Raw genomic sequence first — 27,974 nt, 5'->3', positions numbered from 1 at the left:
ATAATTGTATAAAATTTCTGCAAAGGGCTATTGATGAATTAAGGGAATTTCAGGAATAGCTTTTTAAAAATTATTGTTATTATTATGTCATTAAATTATTATATCAGTTCAACTATCGTCGTATACAACTAATCTCAAAGAGCTCACGAGAGGAACCTTAAAATGCTGTATTAAATGGTATAGTTAAACAAAATTCAATTTTCAATTATCCAATCACTGAGCTCATCTCAAAAACCCACTAATGTAAAAGAAATTCCACTAATAAATAATTTGATTACATAATTATAATTGTAAGGAGGAGGACATCTCCGATTCATAATATAATAAAAATATATTTGCCATCTATTTAATAAATTTTTTATATGCAATTAATATTTTACTAAATTTCTTTTTTGATCGAATACATTTATTTTGAAATATATATTCAATTTCCCATATTTCAAAACCATTTTCGCTTTTTTATTATTTATTTGTTGTCGTATATTCCCTTCTTACGTCATATGCTGGATGGAGCTGAAATATTTATATTCTCGAATATCTGAAAATATCAAATATGTAAACTCAAAGGTGCAAAAATATAGTTCGAATATATTGAACGACCACAAAAATTTGTTCGAAAATATTATGTATAAAACTAGAACTGAACTTCGAGTGTTTTAAAATATATAAATACTTTTCGTCGATTAATGTTGATATGTTTTGTGTAGAGTTCTTATCTTAATCTAAATCTCAGAATGAATTTGCTTTATGACCAAATTTTGGTATTGAGATTAATCTATAGGGTTGTCCATTATCAGACCACACACTGCTACAAGACAATCCTTATATCACTTTAATCACACTAACATTCATTTCTTATAGTATATTCACCTTAGTTGTTGATGGCCTTTTTGAGACGCTTTTTCTATCTCCTAAGCTGATACTAAATTTTTGATCCAGACAATTAGTTAAAAATGTTATATTGTTTTAAGTCACGTCAGCCTATTGGATTTTTTAGTGACTGGACGTACAGCTTAACATGGGCTCCGAAACACGGTCGTCGGCATTAAGCCTACCGACTGGTGAGCGACCAACTTTAGAAATCATTCCAGAAGACATCCGGTCTTACACAGTCTGGTATAGGCGTGACTGATATCATTTTACTTGTCGGATTTGATACTCTTTCCTAGAATAATCACATATATTAAATAATCACAAATCCAAATTTACGACCATGCCCCAACACGATTCGAACCCGCGACTATCGCAACAGTAGAATGACCGTCCTATCGCCTTAACCAATGGGCTACCAAGCCCACAGATAATTAGTTAGGATTATATTTTTATGTTCTATTTATTTCGTATTCTCTTCGGTATATTTGATAATGATACTTGCTTCCATTTTCACAAGCAGTTTTTTCAGATTCATAATAGAAACACTAATCAATCCACTTAGAAATTTAATAATTTCAATTTGATGTATTACAGACACATTACAGAAAATAAAAATGTCCCTGCTAAGAAACTCATATTAATTGATAAGGTTTTGGAGACATAATCATTATAATAGATGTAATTGTAATTATTAGGGTTTATCTGTAAATTTTATTGCTAGTAATTTCTAACCCTTTTTAGGTTTAATTAATATTTCATAATAATTCACTATCTGAGTATATGTGCATCAAAAGCATATGTAAAAGTAAGAATATTAACAATTATAAAAAAGCTTCATATAATTTTAACTCCTCAATTATTGGTAAATTTTTTCTTCCCATATCGGTCACAAGACGACGAAGAAGTAGAAAACAATAAACTAACGAAAACCATAAAAGGCAAATTAAAAATGAGCTGCCAGCAAAGACAATATTCCATAATGTTACATATATTTACTTGCAGGAAAAATATTATAACAAAATACGACAGCTGCTGTTTCAAAGGCCGAAAAGATGAATAAATAAGTAGAAATAATTTAATTTTAATATAGTAATTTACGTAATGAATTTATTGTTTTATCAAATAAGCTTGTTGTATTTCAATATTACATATTTCAGTTTCATATTTTCGACAGATATAGGCTAAAGGCAATAAAATATATGACTATAAAAATTAAATTATGTTAATTTATTCATCTTTTCGGCCTTTGAAACAGCAGCTGTATTTGAACCTTTTATAAAATGTTTTAATTATTTACTTTATGGATCGAAGTTTTAGAGAGCTAATAACTCATTTTGTGATTGTATTTGGTTTGATGATAGATTCCTTTAGTATAAATTTCTAAATTTTAAAAAATAAAACCTTAGTTGTGTTCGTTATTGTTTAAATATACATGTCATATACATAAGTTCAATATACAAGTATACATATATTCCCTAAGAATAATTTTATATTGCTAATACGATGCTCTGATTTCCAGAATTTTAGTATATTAATTAATATAATGAAATACGCAGCTATTTTATACATAACATTTTATATTTTTTACATATTATCAATCCATCAATCAATAAATTAGTAGATTATTTAATGTATAATCACATTCTCTTCCTATAATATAACTTTTTTAACCGTTAAAAATTGCCCAAAGGTACCCAAAATTTAGTTAGTGTTTTATATAATCTTAGATTGATTTTGTCGCCAAAACAGGTTTTATTAACTTGATATATTCTTCTTAAATTAGTCTCTATGTTGAGCTTAAATGTCTACAAATTTCACTCACTGGGCTATCAAAACTTTGAGTAATTATCCTAAACATCTTACCATTTATCAATATTTACGTTCAAAGTTATTTTGTGCATACGTCATTATAATTTGTGACATCAAAACATCGCAGTGTAGCCGCATCGACTCTAAATTTTAGTTCAGTTTGTCTTTGATATACAACAAAATTCTGAGCTTAATAAAATAATTGAGCAAAAATGTTACAAATTGAGCAAATCTATTTTATTTTAACATTATATTACATCTAAAAACTACAGTTCATTATACTGCCACAATAGCTTATGGGTTAGAGTTATAAACTCTTATCACTATTGCTGTCAAAAATTTAGCATACGTTTGACAACAGGACGACTTTGACAGGCTCGTTCGTTTACGTGATCGAAATAATCAGGCAGTATTGTGTCAATTTTTACTAAAATGAAATGAGAAATATTGTCTGATTAAAAATGAATTTACAAATTGCGGCAGGCAATACAATAAACATCTTGATCTTGATGACGTATATATATATATATATATATATATATATATATATATATATATACACAGTGATACATTGAGTACATTTTGCTTGGATTTTACGTTATTTTGAGATAGCATTGTGATCATATAGTTTGTGATTTATATTGTTTGGAAAATAATCTTTGATATCAGGGTTAACATTTTCCAATATAAGACATTATTACGTGGGGCACTCGAACATATAAAAGAAAACTTTGTTGGGATTTTATGTAGTGATAAAAGTTTTATGTGTGAAACGAATAGGTAGTATAAAATTGCATCAATAAGCCAGAAAACAGCTTTAGAAATATCGGGTTTGGAACCCGGAGATCTAATAGGGTTTAAATTTTCTTATTCATAATAAATATGGCCCGGGATAAATATGGACCGTGCACACAAAAACGTTGTGCTGGAAAGCGGGGCAAGTTCCTATAGCTTCACTCATTTTATATAGTCAACGTAATGCGCTTTAAAGTGTTTTATAGTGGCGATAACATTAAATCTTAAATACACACATTCATAGTGTCACTGAAATTTTAACTTATGTTACGACAATTTCGTAAGCGGTTAAGATTTCGATAAAAATCTAAGGTTAGGGTTTTGTAGGCTTAGAAATCGAACTATATGGGTTTTATTTTTGAATATATTAATGTTAAGGACATATCTTGCCCCATACGTGAAACATTATAGATTATATTATAGACATATTATATATTATAGAAATAAGTAATATGCAATGAAACGGAATATTTAATTAAAAAATAAAAGCTCTCTCTCTCTCTCTATATATATATATATATATATGTCCTACAAAAGTTAATTCACATTATAAGTGACGGTGAATATATTGCTAAGTGTAATTTGTAAAAACGTTAAATTCGTTTTAACTTCGAACCGGATATTTTTCTCTCATTATATCCAAGCTAAAAAAGATGGAATGTTCCTAGGCGCGTCGGTACATGTATCTGAATCAGCATATACAATTGTATTTGGGTGGGTACTCATGATATTATTTACAGGTTATAAACCAGCCAACGTTATAAGCCAAAATTCAAGTGAGACGGAGTAACATTGCGACGTGCTGAATTTATACATATTGATAAAGTCTATTGATTGTTTTAGTAGACGTGCTATAGAAATCGATCTGTCAGTATCATTTCTTCAAGTTGTTTCTGTCACTTTTTCCTTCCCAAGTCAGAATTAGAATTGAGAATATGGCACATTCGGCAAGCAGTCTATCTATCAGTATTACTTTAAACATTCTTGAAATAATATTTAAATAACAGGTCAATTGAAAAGTCACCGGCCTGACACATAGATGGCGCTACTAAAATTAAATTCATATGTCTTTTATTAGCCTTAATACTCAGAAAATAGGTGTATACGTTTTACAGCTGTCGGATCATTAGTTTGTGATCATTATAGAATTTTGAGTGAAGCATTATTTGTTATTGTGAAAAATATGGATAAAAAGAAATTTAGCGTGCGGATCAAATATTGCTTTGTGAAGCCAAAAAATACAGTTGAATCAAAAACTTGGCTTGATGCCGGGTTTTCGGACACTGCCCCAGGAAAGTCAACTATCAAGGATTGGTATGCTAAGTCTAGACATGGTGAAATAAGCACCGAACACAGTGAACACAGTGGACGAACAAAAGAGGTTGTTACTGAAGAAAACATTTAAAAAATCCACAAAATGATTTTGAATGACCGTAAATTGAAATTTAATAAAATAACAGACACTCTGAAGATATCATATCAACGTGTACATCATATCATTCAAGAATATTTGGGAATGAGAAAGTTATGTGCAAAGTGAGTGCTGCTCGAGTTCACTTTTGTTCAAAAACCACGACGAGTTGATGATTCGAAGCAGTGTTTGAAGATGGTCAAGCGTAATAAAACCGAGATTTTGCATCGATATGTGACAATGGATGAAACATGGCTCCATCATTTCACTCCGAAGTCCAATCGACAGTCATCCGTGTGGACTGCTCACGATGAACCCGCTCCAAAGTGTGGGAAAACGCAACAGTCGGCTGGCAAGGCTGTAGCGTCTGTATTTTGGGAATAATTTTCATTGACTACCTTAAAAAAGGGAGGACCATCAACAGCGACTATTACATAGCGCTATTAGACCATTTGAAGGACGAAATCGCCGAAAAGCGGCTGCATTTCAAGAAAAGAAAGTGCTGCTTCACCAAGACAATGCACAGTGTCACAAATCAGTGGAAACGATGGCAAGAATCCACGAATTTTGCTTCGAATTGCTTCCTCATCCACTGTATTCACCATATCTGGCCTCCAGTGACTATTTCCTGTTTTCAGATCTCAAGATAATACTCACTCGGACAAAATTTTCATCGAATGAAGAGGTGATCACCGAAACTGAGTCCTATTTTGAAACAAAGGACAAATCGTAACAATGATAGAAAAAATAGCGCTTCAGGCCCTGGGGTCCGTTAACTAGATTAACTAAACAATAACAAAAAGTAATTGTCCATGCTGGGGATCGAACCCGCGATCTCCGTTTGGGAGCTAAATGCTTTAATCATTTCTCTATAGAAACAGATATCTATATTATTTCTACGAGGTCTTATATGCAATGATTAGTGCTTAAAAAGCAAAATGAATGGCTTTGGCACTGAACGAATTCCGATTTTTCGTCACTTCAGCTCAGCAGTAATATTATACACATATATATGATTATTTTATATAAAAAATATGTGACAACTTTGTACGGGCATTTGAAATTTGAGCGTTTTCCTCCATTTCCCCCTTCCCCACGACAGATCATGATATGGTTCCAATTGAACCACCTCGGAAGTGCACTCTTTCGAATAAAAAAAGGATTTTGAAATTCGGCCCACAATTGACGGAGATATCGGCGAGCATACATTAAAAAAATATATACAGCCTAACATAGAACCTCCTCCCTTTTCGAATGCGGTTAAAAATATAGTATATGACCAGAATCTATGAAGAATGAATATATACCGTTTTGTAGATATGGCAAATTCGTTAGAGCAAATGCAGTTTATTAATATGTCAAGAAACATTGCCTTGTGTAGTAACTGAATAAAATGTGATATCAATATGACTTGACAGAGAAACACAGCAACGAAGAAAATAATAAATAAACGCTAAAAGGTGAATATATGCTTCCTTACAAATTAATTAGGTTGATTAGGACTCCAAGGGATAGCACTACACAAAATTTACCTCATAGGTGGTGATGAAAAGGGGTAACATTTTCAGTTGTAAATAACAAGTTGCCAACGACAAAGTGTTCTGTATAAGAGTTTAGTTACAAAGATCAAACTTCCAATTGGAAAGGTCAGAGTGACCCTAACCTCAGCCAGTGTTGCCAAGGCTCAAAATATAAATAGTCCAAAATCCACGTACACTTACGGGATACGTAATTGTGGATACAAAATACGGACTACCAATCCAGCATTATAATGTTTATTATAAAAATATTATGTAATTGTTGGTTATTATGATAATGAAATCTAACTTGTAAAGTGAATTGCAATTTTAATTAAGCATCAATTAATTTAATATCAATTAATAATTAATCGGCCCACGTTTAACACTTCTGCCTTCTGCTTCTTGGTGTGGATTGGGTCCTCATCCAATAAATATCACATTCATAATAAATATCATAATTGCACATCGAAATCACCACTTGTACTCGCTTCGGCAGTACATGTACTAAAATTGGAACTATACAGAGAAGATTAGCATGGCCCCTGCGCAAGGAGGGGCCATAAGTGTTCTGAATAAGAGTTTAGTTACAAAGATCAAACTTCCAATTGGAAAGGTCAGAGTGACCCTAACCTCAGATAGTATTGCCAAGGCTCAAAATATAAATAGTTCAAAATCCACGTACACTTACGGGATACGTAATTGTGGATACAAAATACGGACTACCAAGCCAACATTATAATGTTTATTATAAAAATATTATGTAATTGTTGGTTATTATGATAATGAAATCTAACTTGTAAAGTAAATTGCAATTTTAATTAAGCATCAATTAATTTGATGAAACTTCCCTTCCGTTATGTTGCTTATATTATTTCATCGGTATTTTACTTCAATTTCGGAGAAAAGTTACACATCCAGTTGCAAGAGTAAGGCGGAAAGTTTTCTCACCAAACAAAATTAATTTCGCTAAAAGACGAAGGAGAAAATTTTATTTTCATTTCGACTCGACTAACGTCGCGCTCTGTAAGCGCACTCTGCCAGCGCATTTTGTACAGTTCCTTTCGTTTCGGAAATATTAAATGCCTTATCAAGTGGTATCCTCTTATATTTCGATCTAACGAATGTCATTCGCTCGGCTTCTGTTTACTGTTTGGACAAACAGCGGACTAACGAAGTTCGCGATCTACCGGGCGGGTATTAAAACAATAACAAGGAACAATTGTAATTCTGCAGGAAAATAGGTTTAGTGTATCATATGCTATATAATTATGTATATTATCGTCCTATATGTAGGAACATTATTATGCAAATATAGTTAAAAACATTTCGAAAACGAAATATATGTTACTTGTGTTTACCAAACGAGAATAGGTTTAATATTATGCATTAACGCTTGCATGTATTTTTATCGACGATATCTATTCGTATTTTTTAAAAATATCCATATATCGATATATCGGGGAAATGGTTTTTTTTTAAAAAACGATATTTTTTCGTCATCTCTTTCACGATTATTAAAATTATTTTTTTAGATATTTCTTAAAATATTTTACAATAGGTTTCAAAATGTTTACTTTAAATGTTTATTAAAAATATTGATATACATTTAAACTATATTTTTAATTTTGAATTTTTAAAAGATAACGAAAAATAGAAGATAAAATATCTGTATATTTTGACAAGATATGGATATTTTTTCGGCAACAGTATACAAAACATTCCATATACAAATGCCAATCATGTATCACTCGAAATTTCCTCTTAGATATTCATTACTTTTCTTATTTTATTTAAATAATTCTATTAAAGCCTATGAAATACTTTTATAAACTTATTATGATACTGCTTCATCATATGTCAATTGACGGTTTTGGTTACAATTAACGTGGAAACTATCAAATGAAATCGACCAAAATAAAAAATCTGACTGTTTAGTGATTTCAGTTGACTAGTTTTAAGTTTAGTTGACTACTTTCAGTCAGTATTTTCGGCTCGACTGATTTGGCTACTTTTTACTATCGACTGTTTCAGTTCTATACATTCAGATACCATTTTTGAACCTACCAGTCTCATTACACTGATTTTTAACGTTCTGGCTTTGTAGTCCTAGGCGCGAGCTCGAATATAATATTCCGAGTTTAGATTCATATATAATATATATGCTTTTACGTTTTATTTTGACTGTAAATAAAAATATGTTGTACATTAATACAGCAGCATTTTGTACGTATTTTTATCAAATCTCTAATTTTCTATATTCTATTAATATAATAAGGCAAAAAAACAATAAATAGAAAAATAATTATGACTGCATTTTTGTTAACTTAGAAACTCTCGAGTCTTTTCAAATGACTTCTTCGATTTTCTTTCAATGTTGGTTCAAGCATCTTGAATGATAAAATTTGTTTCATTCAAGTTTCAATGAATAAACTATATTCTATGAAAATTCTATATTCTATAAATAACTATATTCTTAATAATAATATATTCCTTATTAACCACAGATTATCTAATAATTTTATTTTAAAGGGGTGCAGTGATTAAATAGGTTTAGATAAGATTAATTAAGATTGATAAAGCATATACGATACAGACGTTTAGTAGTTATTACTCCAATCATCTTCACAACTAAGTCAAATATATGAGATATAAAAATAATAATACATCATTGAAACTGAAACTGTTATTTTGAAGCTTGACAATTTAAAATTATTTATAATTAACTGATCTTTACAAAGAGATAGTTAAACAATATTATCCGCCCTTTCCTCCCTCCAATTAGTACGAAAAGTAATTCGTACATCTCCGTCTGTTATCACGAATAAAAAAATAGTAGGAGTGTATATTTGTCTGAAATAGTAATTACAATATTCAGTCGAGGGTTTGTTTACTATTGGCTAGTTCGACTGTTTTGCGACTCAAATGCTTCAACTATTTTAAGTCGACAGCTCAAATGCAACGATTTTGATTTTGTTTTTGCAAAGAACGGCCTGGAGGACCACAAAGTTCGAAGATAATAAACACTTTTTGACAATCTTTCTCGATAATGGAATATTATTTACCTGACATGACTGTACGGTTCGAATCATTAAAAAAGTTTCATTTGCAAAAGGCCGTTGAACAATATGTATATTAGACAGATCAATCCAGATTCTGTATCCGCGCCGTGTAATTAAAATTTAAAATATGAACTGTATTACAGTTTCTTATTATATTAATATAGTATCAAATATTTTTTGTTATTGTGGTCATTATTTTCCAGACCTTCCATGAAATTAATTAGCCCTAACACAATTTTTTAACGCAGTTATCGCTAATCTGCGTTGTTGTCTGATCGCCCATTATTTCATGGTTTTAATTACTTTATTTTTAATTATAATTAATAGTTTCCATGGTTTCTCGTTAGATCTGGAAAATAATGTTTCTGTAAATACAAATAATTTTGCTATGATTATAATAAACATAAATTCAAATGTATCAAAATTAGATATATTTTAACGTTATAATTAATTATTAAAATTTATTTTTGAGCCAATTGATTTTGTGTCCTGAAATAATAACATAGTTTATAGTATACCATCCAAATTACTAAATGTTTTCCAAGAAAAGATAACTTATTTCGAAACTTGTTATTTTGAAACGATTTGTTTATGTCGTTGGTCGTATTTTCCAGAATGGCAAACGATTTTTCAAGAAGTTAGCAAAATAAGGACTAGTTTTAAAAATGTGTGCTCGGCATTCTCTAACAGGGACTGATTTATACTGGTTTTATACTTTAGAAGAAATCTAAAATACACATGCGGAAAACTTACATAAAAAATATAACCATTTTTGGTTTATATAAATTATTAAAAACACAAGGTTTCATTAAATGTTGGAGGTAGTAAATGAACTGATTAGGTTTTGTATACAAAGAGTAATTAATAGAGAGTAACTAATATACTAGGTGTACAAGAAAGTCATTACGGATTTTTCTCGGAAAAACACTACATAACTATCACGAAAATAGAAAAGTGTATTTATTCAAGTGTTGGCCATTTATCAATAATTTGTAACCATGTATCAGCCAATTTATGTATGCCATCACAAAAACACTATTTGTTCTTTGAGCAAAAGTATTTATGAAAACACTTTTTAATTTATTCTAAATTGTCGAAATACTACTTCAATCACGTGTGCCATTGATGCGAGAAGTTAATGGTCGTACGGGCCAAGGTCTGGAGTGACCGGCTATTTCGATAGTATGTCCAATCCAAGTGTTTTCAACGCTTTTTTGGTCTCAGTTTTCAATAGTTTGTAATACATCCCGTCACTACGAGCCCACCAAACAGAGAGAATTGTCTTGCGACCAAAACGATTTGGCCTTGATGTCGATCGGTCGGCTTCCCGAGGTGGTAACCATAATTTTGTGTGCTTTGGGTTTTCAAAACAAATTCATTTTTTATTATCCGTCATTTTTCGATTCAGAAATAATTTTCGATCATACGTTTGAAGCGGCATTTCATAGACTTCACGGATTTTTAGATTTGCCATTTGTCTGACATTCAATGGATGGCATCCATCTTCCCATCTTTTGGATTTTCCCATTGCTCTTAACTAGTTGCTAATCAATTATGTTTAATCGGCCCACGTTTAACACTTCTGCCTTCTGCTTCTTGGTGTGGATTGGGTCCTCACCCAACAAATATCACATTCAAAATAAATATCATAATTGCACATCGAAATCACCACTTGTACTCGCTTCGGCGGTACATATACTAAAATTGGAACGATACAGAGAAGATTAGCATGGCCCCTGTGCAAGGATGACACGCAAAATCGTGAAGCGTTCCACATTTTTATACAGATAAACTTAACGTCTCCAGCTTCACAAATCTCCCGCAATGGATGTTTCCATCACTGCCCACAGATAGATCTCTAACGATTCACAGCATGGGTAATTTTGGTCCTAGAATCTCCAAGAGCCTGTTTGGTCATCTTCTATCGCTGTATCCAAGTATAAAGTTTTGTACACAGATGGTTTCAAATCATCCGAGGGAGTAGGCGCAGCTGTTTTTAAATCCTCTAGAATACAAACTTACAAACTTCATAAACTTTCATCCATACTATTGGGCAGAATTAACAGCCATCTGGAAAGCTCTACAGATTGTATTGGAGGTTGAGTCTGGCGATTGGTTGATTTGTACTGATTCCCTGAGCTTTATCCGGGCAATTGAAAATGCAACTTTTAGACACCCTATTATCGTTGGTATCTATAACATCTATCACAATCTCATTGAACAAAAAAGAAAAATATCAATTATTTGAGTCCCCAGTCATGTGGACATTGATGGTAATGAGCGAGTAGACAAAGCAAAGAAGCCACTCTAAGTGTTAGGTATATTCCTAACTTTCCATATTATAAGGATCTATATCCCATTATTACCAACAAAATCGATAGTCTTGTTCAATTGGAGTGGGACTTGCTGGAGGGCGATAATAAATTGTGGTTTATTAAGCAAGATTTTTTTACTTCTATGACATTATCTATTAAAAGGTATAAGCAGGTCCTGTTAAATAGGCTAATGATTGGGAATTGTCAGTTCTCACATTCATATCTTATGACTGGCGATGTTCCTCCGTTGTGTGATTATTGTGGATTATTAAAAACAGCCAAAAACATGTTTTACAATCATATGAGGCTCTATGATCTATTCGAATTAGACATGACATACCTAGGAATCTGAAAACTTTTTCCACTCCAAATTTATTTACAGTATTCTATCTAATTTCTGATCTCATATTTAATTTTATTTTGGAGAAACGAAACTGTTTTATATTTACAACCTTTACGTAATATTTTATCTACTGCTTTGGTTTCAATATATTAATATATTATGTATAATGAATTATAATTTTTTTACTGATATTATTTTATATGTGCTTTTAAGTTCCGTTTATGTACTTATTTTTATATTTTATCTATGTATTGATATACTTTAAATGTATAATATTTTTTTTGTTATATCTGGTTTAAAAAAAAATCACCACTTTTTAATTATCGGAACGAAGCTTGACATGTTCGAAGAGGTATAAACCTATGACGATGGTACATTTGAAAAATATAACATGTATAGCATAGATTATATATATAGACGAAACCGAGGAAATGTTTTGCGTGGTCCAACTAATGCTAAATCTGAGCCTACTTTTTAATTAACTCATTTGAATTTCCTTTCAAAGGAATTTAATAGGACACTATTTATAACCCGATTGTTTGTTTCTATAGTTTTTTTATGACACCATTTTTGTGTCTCTGACATGCCTTAATTATATTCACTATTATTTGATTATGTTCGTTTTTTGACAATCTTTTATTTATGTATCTGCGTTCTCAAAAGAGTCGAGTATCCAGTGTATGTGCAAAAAGAAAAAACCAGACGTCGTTTTCCTTTGAAGAAACAATAAAATTTAGCTAGATTAAGGATACTACGTATACAACTATATTATATATATATATATATATATATATATATATATATATATATATATAATATATAATATATATAATATTTATATATATATATATATATAATATATATAATATTTATATATATATATATATATATATATTTATTATATATATATATATATATATATATATATATATATATAAATATATATATATATATATATATATATATAATATATACAATATTTATATATATATATATATAATATATATAATATTTATATATATATATATATATATATATATATATTTATTATATATATATATATATATATATATATATATATATATATATATATATATAGAATATTTGTGTTGATATATATTGTTATTTACAGGAATAGAATAGAATAAATCATGAATATATTACGGATACTTTAAAACCAAAATGTGTCCAAATTCAGCGATGGTAAAAATACATTCAAGGTTAATATGATTATATTACATGAAAATATTTTGTTAGCCTTTAAAAAGTTGTTTGTAAAGTGCCATCAATTAAAAACTTAACTAAAACTTAACTACACTTAACTACCGACACTTTAAAACCAAAATGTGTCCAAATTAAGCGATGGTAAAATTACATTCAAGGTTAATATGATTATATTACATTAAAATATTTTGTTAGCCTATAAAAAGTTGTTTGTAAAGTGCCATCAATTAAAAACTTCATTATTTTGAAGATGTTCATTTACTTGAAACATATATATATTGGTTAAGATACTTATAATTAATGTTTTGGCTTAAGGTTCCTTACCGAGATAACCTTTTCAACAATGATGTTAAAAAAACATTAATATGAAATAAATCAATACTATTTGTAGACCAACGATATGAGCTTGATCTTACAGACAAGAGATTATCTCATTATGGTTTTATTAAATTGTTAAGAGATTCTTTAGCTTTCTCTTAACTTCTATATTTTACCATAATAAAGCAGTTAATTTGATATTGTGGTTCATTTTAATTTTCCGTTGCTGCTCTTTAAAGAATTACTTTTTGGTAAGATTTATCCGTTCTTATGTATACCATACAATTAATCCTATTAATTATTCGTTCCACAATTTTCGCATAAGCGTGCTAAAAATTATTATAACGTGCCTCAATACTTTTTGTGTTGAACATGTAAGTAAAATATTAACAGACACAGACTGTTATCTGTGCTTCTAGGCTTTCAATATGAGGGAACAAAAAGATAGAATCTTTAATACACTTAATTGGCTAGTAGAATGTGTCGTCAGAGGTTGTTCACGTGATGGCTATGATATCCTCAGCCAATGAAATGTTTTCCTAATAAAATATTTTCTTTACAGGTTCCTGTAATGGTAAGATAAACTAACCAATGAAATGCAGCGAAACGACGTTCTCAGCGCCTTCCTGCTGGGACGAAACAAAACAATTCTGAAATCAAATATATAAAGCTAACACTCTATATATAACTCTATGATATGCCTCTTTGAAGCTTGATGTCAGTAGAATAAAATGACATATGTCTCAAATCATAATATTGCATACTTAAGCCTAGCGATCTTTTAGAAAAAGTAGTATGGTTCAGTAAAGTTTCTGGTACATCTGGTATATTAGTTGACGTTGTTGAAATAAAATATTAACTAAAGCTAGAGAGGGCTAAAATTGAAGACAAATATAATGACAAAGAAGCTACTAATAAATCATAGTTTGAAACGATTATATTTGCTAATAAGGAGAGACTTTGGATTCTTAATGAATAAATGATAAATTACATATGAATGTAAGCAATATATTTTTACTATTCTCGTAACTTGCCTTGAGGAAACAAACAGGATGTTTAAAAAACTTTTTCGTATTTCTCTGTCACAAATATTTTGTTAGTTATTGAATTTGAAATTTACTCTCTTTAGTATGATTGCTCTTAACTTCAACAAAAATATTCCAATACTGTTTAGAAATGCCCTGAGTAACACTACCTCCATTTTTTATTTCTAAAATTACCGATATATGATCGTACCATAAAAAGCATTTAAATGTACGCCGTGATAATAAATTTTAACAAAAACAGAAATAACATATCTAACTATAATAAAAAAAATTATATATATAGCGTTCTGGTTATTTTTGTTATAAATAAATGAATAAAAAGGGAATGTATTTAAAATAGAAATAAATCAATTTATGTATATGTCCCATGCTATCTCGTATAAATACGGAACAAAAATATTTTCGGCCGCCTATAGAAACTCGGGTTTTTATATGTTTTCAAATTAAAACAAGAAAATTACAATTTTAATAAAACCGGGAAAATATTGTCCTCTCTGGCCGGTCGTTTCGAAAACAATATCGGATATAATCGTAGGGTAATTGTGCATTAGTATAGATATGAAATATTATGTAAATAACTTTTGATATTTTGCTACATGGGATGCTGATATTGGATGAATAATTTTTGTTAGAATTCAATATATATAAAATAAAAATAACTTCGACGCATATTTATAGTTACAATATATAGATTAGTTTCGATTTATCTGAAACTCATTGCAAAATTGTCTTTTTCGCCATAGCTTGTATTAAAAAAAAATTACAGAATCTCAAGAACCTTATTGAAATTCCGACCAACAAATACGAAAATATGGCTGGGGGGGGGGGTCGGGGGGGGTCATATTCTGTTCCTGCGGCTCCTGGTCTAGGCATCCTCCTATCGGTGACATTCACTGGAAGGTAGAGTAGTTCTATAGATAGAGGTCGTTGAAGCCATCAAATCCTCAATAGAGGTAAGTCTATTTCTTTCTGATAGGTGGAGTACAAACACCATCTGTCCACCGGCTTTCAAGTTAAGATATTATTTTATAGGAATTTTTTTATTAGATTTGGAGCGATATATATTTTTGATAAAATATTATATTAAGAAGGGTTATCAATTTATGTTAGGACTTTTTTAGAAGTATATATTTCTATGTGATTATAATTTTCTAATAACACATTTTATGCGGCGAAATTTTTCTGTTATATAAGCTAGGATATTATATTGTTAGTCTGCAGTCTCTCTATGTGAGTATGAGCTTTGACTCGTAGGGATTAGTAATAGAGATGAATATGACTGAGATTGTGAGTATTATTTGTTAGTATTAATAAAGTAGTTGATAGTTAATACATTCGTTATTAAAAATAGGTTTATTTGTATTACGTACTAGTTTAGGATTGTATATATTGCACTCGTAAGTTAATAGTATATTTTAACTCATCTTATCTTGTAGCTTCCCGATAGTTTCCTTTGTATTATGCATCCCGTATCCCCTTTGTGAATAAATATCTATGAACAAGAGGTTACAATGTATTTAACTTTTATTATTAATATACGAGAACATTCTTTATTGGTCTTGTAATTGTTACAATTATTAACAATTATTGCACTAACAACAATCTCAAGAAGAAGACGACTGGAGTTGTTTGGCAAAAAACAAGAAATATTTTATTAAGGAAACTGAATAGTTTAATGTTTGAGTTTAGGAAAATTTGTTACAATCCAGGCAGTAGAGGTAGATCAAGTAGGCAAGTAAAGTCAGGTGAACAGAGCTTTATTGAAGGTACCCAAGTTATGCACCCGAGTTATGAACCATCGGAAATAGGAAACACCAAGTCTATAGATTCCTGGCATAAGCATAGTATTCCATGGATAAGCAATTAAGAAGATTTTGAAAAGCAAACTAGGTAACCAAAATACAGACGATATTCACAAATGCTTTAAATACAACAGTAAGATTTCCAGATGGGACAACTACTATGTACATCAGTTTTGTTGTATGTTTCTTTAGGGGAAATGTATTATATGATGCCGATTATTATGGAAAAATGTATTTGAAAAAAAACTGGTTTTTAGTTTCTGTTAAATTTTTTTTGAAAGTAAATTAAAAAAAGAGTTTTGTTTCTGTTAAACAGGATTGTAGAAGTTTTGTCTGTACAATTACTATTCCAAGCCAAATGGTGAAAATATTTTCCGGGTAAAATTTCGTTTTAATACCCACATTTTTGATAATTTATGTAAATTTACATGTATGAAACATATATGAGTATATTGGGTTGTCTCTTTTTTAATTGTGATATTTAACTACATATTTGGCTATTTTACCTACCTACCTGCCAAAGGAAAATATTTTTAATACATCCGTAGTACTAATACTGTATTGGGAACAAATCGGGCATATATTAATAACTTTTAATATTCATATATTTTCACTTCTTTCGTTATTTCTTCTTATATATTAGCTCTGTAACTAAAGTAAAGCATATGAGGATTCAATAAAAAATTTTCAGGAAAAATATACATTTTGCTTTATAATTTTTGAAAATAAATTTAATTTTTTGCTATATATAATGACTAATGAGAAACTAATTAATTTTAATGACAACAAAAGATAAATTTTCCTTACAAGTATGTGAGGAATTTGTTCACATTTTGATTTTTTTTTCAAGTATTTTCAGACTATTACAGAGAATGATAATATAAATACGTTTATACATTTAAAATGAATATTTAGAGAATAAACTCCTTAGATATAGAGTAAACTTTTTAAACCACGTAATCTGCTGAAACCAACTGAGAATAAAACCAACATGATTTAAGGTTAATTTACAAAGAAAGATATTACATTAGTAAAATACCTGAAAGAAATTGCTTAAGAAAATAATAATATTTTTTATCTTTAATAAACATTATATAATAAACCACTGTTATAACTCTCTCGTGTGTATCTCAAGTTTACAAATCGACGGATTCATCGTTAAAAAGTATCGATAACAGAATTGATATCAAGACCAGTTCCGATTTAGTTAACGAACAAGCAAACAAGACTTACCCGGTCCACAGAACGAACTCGACGTTATCGTTGAGGCGTTTTTTCATAAACTTGGCGGCCGATTCGATCAGCTCCCACGTCGAGTCGCAATTGTACTCTCCGAATTTTCCCATGTTCTCCTGTCTGGTTCTTCTTTTATTGTTCTCCCGTATCGCGCTGTTCGCCGCTCCGTTCTCGTGCCGCCAGCAACCTGAATTACAAAAAGTAGCCATAAGTCCGCGAAATTTCCCACCGCCTGCCCCTACCCCCTGACCCCGGCCGCATGCCGGATCCCGCCTCATCGCCATAAAAATAAACGCGAAGAAGTTGGACGGGAGGTAATTGTATTTTTCAAAGTCCGTACATTAAGGCGGTTGTTTATTTTTAGAATAAACGAATAAACACAATTGTTTCTCCAACTTTCCTGAAATATGATGAATGTTGATTAATGTATATTAGTCGTGGATGTATAAGTGCACCGACGGAGAGAAAATAACATCGTTATAATTCCATCGATCTATTTAAGTTGGAAGGACCTGGTTTGGCAGTGTAGCCGATAAAATGAATGACCCTATCTAGTATATTTAATTTAAGGTACATGCAAAAGTAAGAAACAGTACAAATTAAGTACAAATTATAATCTTTGAAACATAATTTGATGATACCTCTTAATTTTTGTACGAATCGTTGAATGAAGCTTGCTCTGCCTTTCTTAAAAATAGATTTTTTTGTTTAAAAACGCATCTTGCTAAGCGCAATTTCCTTAATTTATTTTTATTACATCTTTATTAGATACGCTTAGTACAATCTTTATTATTATTATTATTACAATTAATTTATTACTACTTTTCCCATATGCTTGGATTAATTAACAAGCAAGACGAGTACGAGAAAATACATCAGTATGTATTCCTCAATTATAAAATTATAATTATTTATTAATTATTAACTTATAGCTATAGTTTACACTAATAATACACACTAAATGTTCACACAAGTTCGTATGGTTTTGTTCGTTTCAATCTCCTGACATCCTGAGCGCTGTCCAGCAGTTATATTGTTTCCACGTTAGAATGATTTAGTAATCTTCTTTCGTGTTTCAAGGCAAAATCCTGCACAACTTCGCAAATCCATTTGATTTCCAGGTCATCGTGCAGTTCTTCATTGGTTACATAGCGATAGGCATTGGTAATCAATCGAAGAATCTTGTTTTGGCAGCGCCGTATGACTAATTGATTTGAATTTTTAGTGCAACCCCATATTTGCACCCCATAGGTCCAAATTGGCTTTATAATTGTATTATAGATCAACCTCTTTGATTTTAGATCAAGTTGAGAGTATCTTCCGACTAACCAGTATAGTTGTTTTATTTTGGTTCTAATGTGTTCTGCTTTTTGTCTAACGTGATGTTTCCGATTTAATCTAATGTCAAGATGGATCCCAAGGTATTTTGCTAATTCTGCTTGAGGAATCGGGCATCCATTGAGTGATATAATTAAGTTTTTATTATTTCGCCTTAAAGCAAAATTAACGTGGACAGATTTGGAGCTATTAAGTTGAATTTTCCAATCTTTTGTCCATTTGTAGATTTTGTTGACTGCCACTTGCACTTTTTCTATTGCCCTAGGCAGAGATATATCTTTTGCCATAATAACTGTGTCATCAGCAAAGGTTCCAAGAAGTGTTTCTTTTGTTGTTGGAATGTCAGCAGTGTAGAGCAGATACAGGAGAGGTCCTAAGACGCTACCTTGTGGAACTCCAGCCGAGATATTTTTAAATGTCGAGAACGCCATTTCGTGCGATACTCTAAATTTTCTTCCGAATAAATATGATTCCAGCAATTGACAATAGTTACGCAGTAACAATTTGCTCATCTTACAGATTAATCCCAAATGCCAAACCCGATCAAAAGCTTGTGAGACATCTAGGAATATTGCAGAGCAGTATATCTTTTCTTCAAACGCTCTTTCAATAGCCGCAGTTACTCTGTGCACTTGTTACCAAATGTTTAACACGTTTATATATCAGCTTCTCAAATAGATTTGATATTGCAGGTAGTAGCAAAATAGGCCTGTAAGATTCGACTTGTTCTGCAGGTTTGTCAGATTTTTTGAGCATAATTATTTGTGCAACTTTAAAGCATTCCGGGACATGCTTCAGCCTTAAACAGGCATTAAATATATTTGCAACATGACGATTGCTTTTCGTGGCAGTTCTTTCAATAATCCAGGTGAAATGTCATCTATACCAGGTGCCTTTTTAGGATTGAGGTCATCAATTTCAGTGGCAACTTCCAGTGGAGAAATGAGATTTAGATCTACATCGGGTTGATAAATAAGAGATGTATCCATGGTAGATTCTATATCATTAGGCCGAAAAATGTTAGATAAGTATTGTGCGAACAATTCAGCTTTTTCATTGTCGCGTCGAACCCATTCATTTCGATCATTTTTAATTGGCGGTACTCGAATAATTGGTCTTTTAAATCTTCGAGTTGCTTTCCATAGCGAATAATCTTTGTCTGCTTGTGGGCTTAATTCACTTAAATACTTTTGAAAGCAATTCTGTTTATATTCTTTGATCTTTTGATTCGTCTGATTACTAATGCTATTAAAAGTAGTTTTGTCAGCAGCATTTCTGGTCCTGTGCCATACTCTTCTAGCTTTTCGCCTTTCTTTTGCAATGTATTTCTCTTTGGTTTGCCCTGTTACTACCTGTATACACCTTTCTTGATAAAACTACGTATAATCACTGCATTCTCCTTAATGCATTTGCCATATCTGCAAAAGAGTTAGTATTATTTCTCTTCTCATACATGTTAACCAAATATTCATGTATATTCCGAACAATAACACTCATAACACTCATAAAGCTTTCACACTCTATAATACAATTTCCTACAATTTTTGGTAATTGTCAGCATTGAATCATACACCAACATTCATTAAATCTTATTCAATCACTATCACTTTCCGAAACACTAATCAAGTTAATAACTAAGCTGCTTATTTCCAATCTATTAAAAACTTGCTCAAGATTCTACCATTTATTCCATATATATTTATCGAGTAACAACTTGAAATAGTTCGTTCTTTAACATGATTTCCTCGAAACTTATGTTACGTACTTTAAGCCATTTCTTAATTGCAGCCTTTTTTGGTGCACTTTTTGGGATTTTCAAAGCAATGTACAACCAATTGTGTACAATTCGTACAACACAAACAATACAGTACAATTGTGAGCAACCCAATGTACCATTCGTAAATATTTATGTCTCGATTTAATAATTCTTCCTTGATTTCGTTATATGTTTTTAAAAATTGTATTCTTTTAAAAGCAATCTCTGGAAGTACTCTGGAATTATCTGTATATGTTTTGGCCTTTTATGGATACTTTTCAGACTAACAATTTTCTCTGAAATAATTGTATTAAATTAAGTTTCGATTGAAAAAACTACTTGCTGTTTTTATACATTTCGTATATTTGATCTCTGATAGAGCTATCAATAAGCTGATCTTGATTCGTCACCTGTTTCGCATAAACACGGTTCCTTTTTGCGGAATTTAAGGTTATATTGTTTTCAGTGCAGCTGCAACGTGCAAAAAATATTTTCAATAAAAAGCCGGGCTATTTGCAATTTATTAAAACAAAGCTTTAAAACAACATTCGGCGGTCTATAACCGGTAATTATAATATTTTGAAGAATTTTGCAGACATTTGACAAACGGACAATTTTTACATGCTCTTTCGGTTACATGGTCGAACTTCTCTAAGAGCAATCTATCTCTTTTTAGATGAGAAAGATACTATTGTCAGACTGTAAAAAGAACTTACAACTTTAGACAAACACATATTGACACACGTGTGTCACTACTGTTTTGAATTGCCTATAGATATGTAAATGTCATGAAGATAAGAAATATTTTTTATATTATATTTCATTGATTTTTACTTCTATTTTAGATTTTCAATGTTAAAACTGTACACTTTCTGATCACATATTGCAGTAATAACCATAATAACGTGATAGTAAGAATGAAAATTCAGACGATATTGATTTTATATTGTTCCCTGCAGGCTAATAGATACCCACTTCGTTATTCTGATCCATTCCAGTACTTGAAAATAAATTGCCTATTACAAGTTACATACGTCGATGGAATCGTAATTATCTCTTCCTCTTTGCCGGTGCGCTGATCTTATATTTGCACGGTTAATATGCATGTTTATTGATTGGTTCGCAATTGAAGATTATGATACATTCAGTCTAGAGCGAACGGAAAAGGGAGCGATTAAATGTAACTGCTCTGCAGATGAGTATTAGTGTTATTGTATAGAAATAAAATTATTTTTAAATGCTTCAGCAAATGTTGTATATTACAATATGTCCAGTCTCCCACTTGCATAAGATTCTTTAAGAAGACCACTATGGTTTCTGACCTCGTTTCATCAGAATCACATCTGCCATCTTTGTTAGATTTATTAGTTAGTTGTATATATTATTTATTTATGTTTATATACTAGTAGTTGACCCGGCAAACGTTGTTTTGCCATGTAAATAATTTCTAGAGAATTTCTAGTGTAGAAAAAAAAACTAACTTATTGGAAGTGTGTAAGGATGTGGTATATGAGTGAAAAAGCCATGGAGCGCTTTGAACGATGAGGGAATATAAAAACATCAAACCACCAAACAATAATTTTTAAAATTTATTATAATTTATTTTGAGTAATAATTATTTATATTATTAATTGATTACATAATATTAATCTGTTAATGCTACAGCGTGAACAATATCTTTTGTTAGCCCGTCTTTGTTAATACAAACAAACTTGATGGTTTACCCCCTCGAGAGCATGCAACGTCCGTGTGAAAAACATGGTGTGCTCAAATCTAAGCCACAAACAGACATGTTTTTCCTTGGGATTTATTAATAGTCATTGTAAATGCCAATCTAATCGGAAACTAAATAGGCTTAAATTGAATTGGCACATCTGTGGTTATAGTAGATATTCGTGGCACTAATATGTCTTCACCTCGAAACTTACCATTTAAATCGGTGGCTTGGATAATGTTTTTCATTAATTTTTTAATGACTAATCGCGTACCGTTGCACGGCCTTGGCGGGTTCAAATTATGAAACAAAATTATTGGAGATCCAACTTTCAATTATATGTTATGCAGTGGCATGCCTGGTAAATCCAGTGAGTCAAAAACTCTGTTGGAAAATTCACAGCTTCAGTGGCATCGCAAACTTTATCAATATTATTTATAATATGATCAATATGATACCAGGTCCCCTGACAATAACTGTTGTATCTTCAGATTCAAAATGTCATCGTCTACATTTTTTGCCGCTAAAATTGCTCTTTCTGCAAGCCACTTGAGATTTATGTAATTCGCGTGTACATCGGGAAATATTTGTTCAATGATAGCATCTTGCGAGTCAATGATTGTGAAGAAATGAAATAATTTACTGATCGTGCGAATTATACTCAAAATTAATAATTTCATTAGTTATTAATAATAAATTATATATTCAATAATATTAGTTATTAATAAATAAATAATAAAGTTACTTGAGAATATATTTGATACGAGCGTTACACTGAAAGAAAACATTTAACTACTACGCTTGACATATAAACACTAATTAATAGCCGAAAACTGTAGAGAGAGTGAGAGAAGGGTTATTGTTTGAGAAAAATAGGAGACTATCTTCATTGTTATCTCTACCATGCTGTTTACTAGGTGAGAAGTGACACCGGGAGACACATGGAGGGGATAACTTACCAAGTGATAACAATTTATGTTATCAAGCGGGATAAAAAATGACAAAATTATTAAAATGACTATTAAAACGCAGGGTAGAAAAGTGAAAATTAGTGTTGTATGTATATTTAATACCACATAATAATTTTTTTTCAATTATTGGGGTGGACACCCCTTGTCACTTAGTGGTTTGAAAAATAGATAGTAGCCGATTCTCAGAATTACTGAATATGCATATAAACTTCATAAGAATCGGTCAAGCCGTTTCGGAGGTATATGGGAACGAACATTGTGACATGATAATTTTATATATAGGATTTATATTATATATATGTATTTTGATCTGCCATATCTATTAGAATACTAAATGTAAAGTATCATTGTAAAAATTAATCAACGTTAACTAACTGTTAAGTTCTATGAATTTCACAATTCTTTCCATCAAGTTTCCTTCAATAATTATTGAGTTACTTAATATAAACAGACGCTAATAAAAATAGTATTTTTGTCCTTAATTATTTTTGATGAGTTTTTTAGAAATTTATGGTGATATTCTTCCATCATATCCTATTTGTCAGGTTTGTTTTCAATAATTTAAATGTTCTAGTAATAACAATAAGAGCCCAGGAAAGCTAAAAAAGTTCGAAGAACAATGAATTTTAAGAGCTATTCCACGAAAACCCAACTTAAACTCTGAAACACCTTTCACACAGTTTGGCATTTGATGAAATAACATTACTACCACACGAATTAATTGAAAATGCCATTTCCAAGATAATCCGAGACTCATCCGTTCTGTTTGATGGTTCTGCAGAAATTAGTGCAGATTGGATTTACTGGAATCATGTTACCAGAAAGATGCGAAAAAATTTTGGATAATGATAAAAAATATTTTGTGTTATATATAATGTAACTATTTTCCTCAAAAGATAGCTTTTTTATGAAAAATTAAAGATCAGTATACATGCCAGCATCTGTTAATCAATTTAATGTATGTATTGTTTTTATCCTTATTCAAGTTATACCCGAAAATAAACATAAACATTTCATTGTTAACGACCAAGTGAATTATTGACTGATTTTGTTGTTATTTGAACTAAGCAACATTGTGCTGAATCAATATTGAGTGCTTCATCATGTTTTATATAAACCCAGTATTATTTTTTGCGGAATTATTATAGTTACCTAACTCTGAGCAACAGCTTTTAATATAAAGTTATTCTAGAAAAAAAAATCGCTAGTAAACGATGCTACGATATTTCATGTCATGTCATTGTCATGGACCCCAATTTAATGACGGAATCATTTGATCACTTTATAAAGATAATCGGTCGCTAATATCTTATAAACACAATATGTATCATTTATTTCTTTATGTGCTTCTGAATGACTCTGTTTTTCGATGGAATTATATATTACGATTGTCGGCTTGGTTGGCATAGTAGTATAAGCGACAGGACGGTCCACCTACTGTTGGGACAGTCACGGGTTCGAATATTGCTGGGGCATGGTTGCAAATTTATATTTGTGATTGTTTAATGTTTGTGACTAGGCAAGGGTGCAATATCCGACAAGGAAAATTATCCCAGTCACGCCAGTAACCAGACTGTGTAAAACCGGATATTTTCTGTGATGGCTTCTAAGCTGTTCATTCGCCAGTCAGTATGCTTAATGCGAAGGACCGTGGTTTGGACCATGGACCACGTTAAACAGTAGGTCCAGTTAAGTAAAGTAAAAGTAAAAAGAAAATATTTTAATTCCCTGGTTGACTTTCTCATAATGAACTTCCCAACTTTTAACACAATCAGACTCAGACAAAAAAAAATGAGGGCCAACAAAAGCTAAACAAGCCTTTAATCAGTAAAAGCAAACAAATCATTTACAGCCTTTTTGAACTTTGATATAAAAGAAAATTTTCTATAGAAAATTTAGTTTGAAGAACGTGAAAAAGCAGGGTTTTCAAAATATGACCTACTGTGTAAATCTCAAGCTTATTCGAGAAGCTACACTTAAAATTCTTGAAATTAATTATTGATAAAAAATTTCGAAATAAAAAATCGCCAATCGACCAAACAAATTCAATATCAACATGGTTTAAACATATCAGTTATCCACAAACGCTTAAACCTGCATAGATTACAAGAAAATAAAGGTGACATAATTTTTTAAGAACCATGTCGTGAGGGGTGTCTTAGATGCACCCAAATACTATAAGAATGATTATCCACACTGAGACCTTCAATCACCCAGAACTCAGGGAATTAGGAAATCAAGAGAAATGCAAGGAAGCTTTATTGCTTGGATAAAATACACACTCAGGCTTAAAGGGATCAAACTTTTTATTTAACGGTGTAGTGAAGTGTATTTAAGAAGTAAAAATGTGTTATTATATAAACATTATTATTATAGTGACTAATTTAGGACCGAAAGGCTCTCTTAAACACATATCTAGTTTTAAACTTATTGTAGAAACAAATTGGAATGCGATTACTAGTAACAATGTTGTAGTAAAAAAACCGGATAGTTGTGGACTAGGACATTACAATAAAATTAAATTATCCCCAACCAAACAAAGAGTGAAATCCATAAAACAAATCCAAGTTCTCATTTCGCATGACGAAACCGCCACAGGCATCGTTTGTTCTTGTGGTTTCGTTAAACCGTTCATTATTTTGGCAAACGATTATACCGGTAAAATATGAATTAAATTCTTTAACTTTTGTATGAAAAAAAGGGCCCTTAAACCATCCGAATAATAAGCAATAGAGTCATTTTGGGATATGGGTGTTAAGTTCACCGTACACCCATTTTATTCTACTGAATTTTAAACAAATTTTGTCTTATTTTTAATATAATTATTTCAGAGAAAACTGTTAGCTTAAATAGAATCCGTAGGAAGCTTAGCGATATACAGATTCTTGAGGGATGTAGGTAATCCTCTGATGCAGTGTTAGAAAACGCAGGATTTAAATGATTTAAAAGATTCAAGCTTTAGGACATTGCATTTAAAATAATAAATTTTTTTATAAATATATAAAGAAGGAAAATTTATTTATAAAAATTTTATAATAACATTTGATTAGGTTTTGTTAGCAACAATATTTTTTAATAATTTATTTCAGATAAAATATTGTTCATGAAGTTAGTGTTTTGTCACTCCGTAAATATAAATTAAAGGTTTGTTTTATGTATATTACTTTTTTTTCGAAAAAGTTTTAAAAGTTACAGAATATTACTTCTCTCACCCTACTGTTGCATATTTATTCCTAACAAATTCATATGGAGGTGGCAAATAGTTACTATAATGGTATGCACATCATAATGGCATGATCACTTTTGGTTTGCAGGAACTCTATCAGGCAAACAGAAGTACAAACTGACGAATGCAGGAATCGTAAATATATGTTTGATAGATTAGAAATTAACAAATAGTAATTGATTTGAACAGTCATTCTGATAGTGAAGTTGACACTGACGGTAATATGTATGTCCAGTTGTATAGAATATACTTGATTTGGTGGGAATGTATGAGAGGAAAATGGCTAGTAACTCTTTTACGCTTTTATGATATGGCAAATACATTTGGAGGAATACATTGAATAAATCAAAGGATATGGCAGAAAATGGTACAATTAAATAAAAAATGTCCGCAGATAATAACAGAGGATGTTAAGTAGAAATATACTAATATTAAAATGACATGACAAGAACTAAAGGTGAAAAGGTAAATATATTTTGTAATAAAATTAAAACATAAAACTCTTTATTGTGTAGATGAGGCTTCCAGAGAATACTATTATATAAAAAAAACAAGCCTAGAACCCTACTCGCTAGGTGGTATTAGTGCAAATACAATAAAACAAATTTAACCTAACACATGGGCTGAAGAGTCCCGGCTTTATTTATCTACGTAATCTCCACCAAGAACCATACAATCATTCCAGCGCCGCTCTAAAATTTTAACACCACCTTTGTAGAACGGTTTATCTTTTGTCAAAATAGGCCTCAGTTACAGCGATAATCTCTTCATTTGAGCTAAATTTTGTAACGTTGTGCATTGATTTGAGGTCTGCGACAAGCCAGTGGTCGCTGACAGCCAAACCTAGCAAATCAAGTTGATGTGGTAGCAATTCAAATTTCTATTTGGGAAGTTTTGCCATTGTTTTAATTGACTTGTGACACGGTGCGTTGCCTTGATGAAACTAAACATGTTTTTTGTCATGTGCGGTTGTTTCTTTGCAATTTTGGCCTTCAAACGCTCTAATTACGCTATATAATATTCACTGTTGAGTATATTTCTCTTCTCAAGATAGTCGATGAATATTACAACACTCTAATCCCAAAATACTGAAGCTATAACATTTCCAGCCGATTGTTGTTCTTTCAGGTGTTTTGGAAGAGGTTCACCGGTTGATGATCACGCTGATGAAGATCGTTTTGATTCCGAAGTGAACTTATGGATCCATATTTTATCCAT

General features: G+C 30.9%; 1 protein-coding gene and 2 non-coding genes across 3 annotated transcripts in view; 2 read left to right on the top strand and 1 right to left on the bottom strand.

The window, feature by feature from the left end:
- LOC143195241 (cyclic GMP-AMP phosphodiesterase SMPDL3A) overlaps nt 1-27,974 on the bottom strand; it is a 232,734-nt gene that overhangs the window by 118,051 nt on the left and 86,709 nt on the right. The window contains exon 3 of the mRNA XM_076402233.1: nt 17,749-17,938. Within this exon, the coding sequence (XP_076258348.1) occupies nt 17,749-17,938 (190 nt within the window). The remainder of the gene's footprint in view (nt 1-17,748; nt 17,939-27,974) is intronic.
- On the top strand, nt 6,889-6,996 carry LOC143189398 (U6 spliceosomal RNA). Its single transcript, XR_013003855.1, has one exon. It is a non-coding gene; the product is annotated as a U6 spliceosomal RNA (small nuclear RNA).
- LOC143189366 (U6 spliceosomal RNA) lies at nt 11,142-11,248 on the top strand. Its single transcript, XR_013003825.1, has one exon. It is a non-coding gene; the product is annotated as a U6 spliceosomal RNA (small nuclear RNA).

The sequence above is a fragment of the Rhynchophorus ferrugineus genome, unplaced genomic scaffold (genome assembly GCF_030347505.1).
Source record: "Rhynchophorus ferrugineus isolate W39M unplaced genomic scaffold, kcgeb_rfMv2 rfM1, whole genome shotgun sequence".
NCBI lineage: Eukaryota > Metazoa > Arthropoda > Insecta > Coleoptera > Curculionidae > Rhynchophorus > Rhynchophorus ferrugineus.
This window is presented reverse-complemented; position numbering and strand designations above follow the sequence as displayed.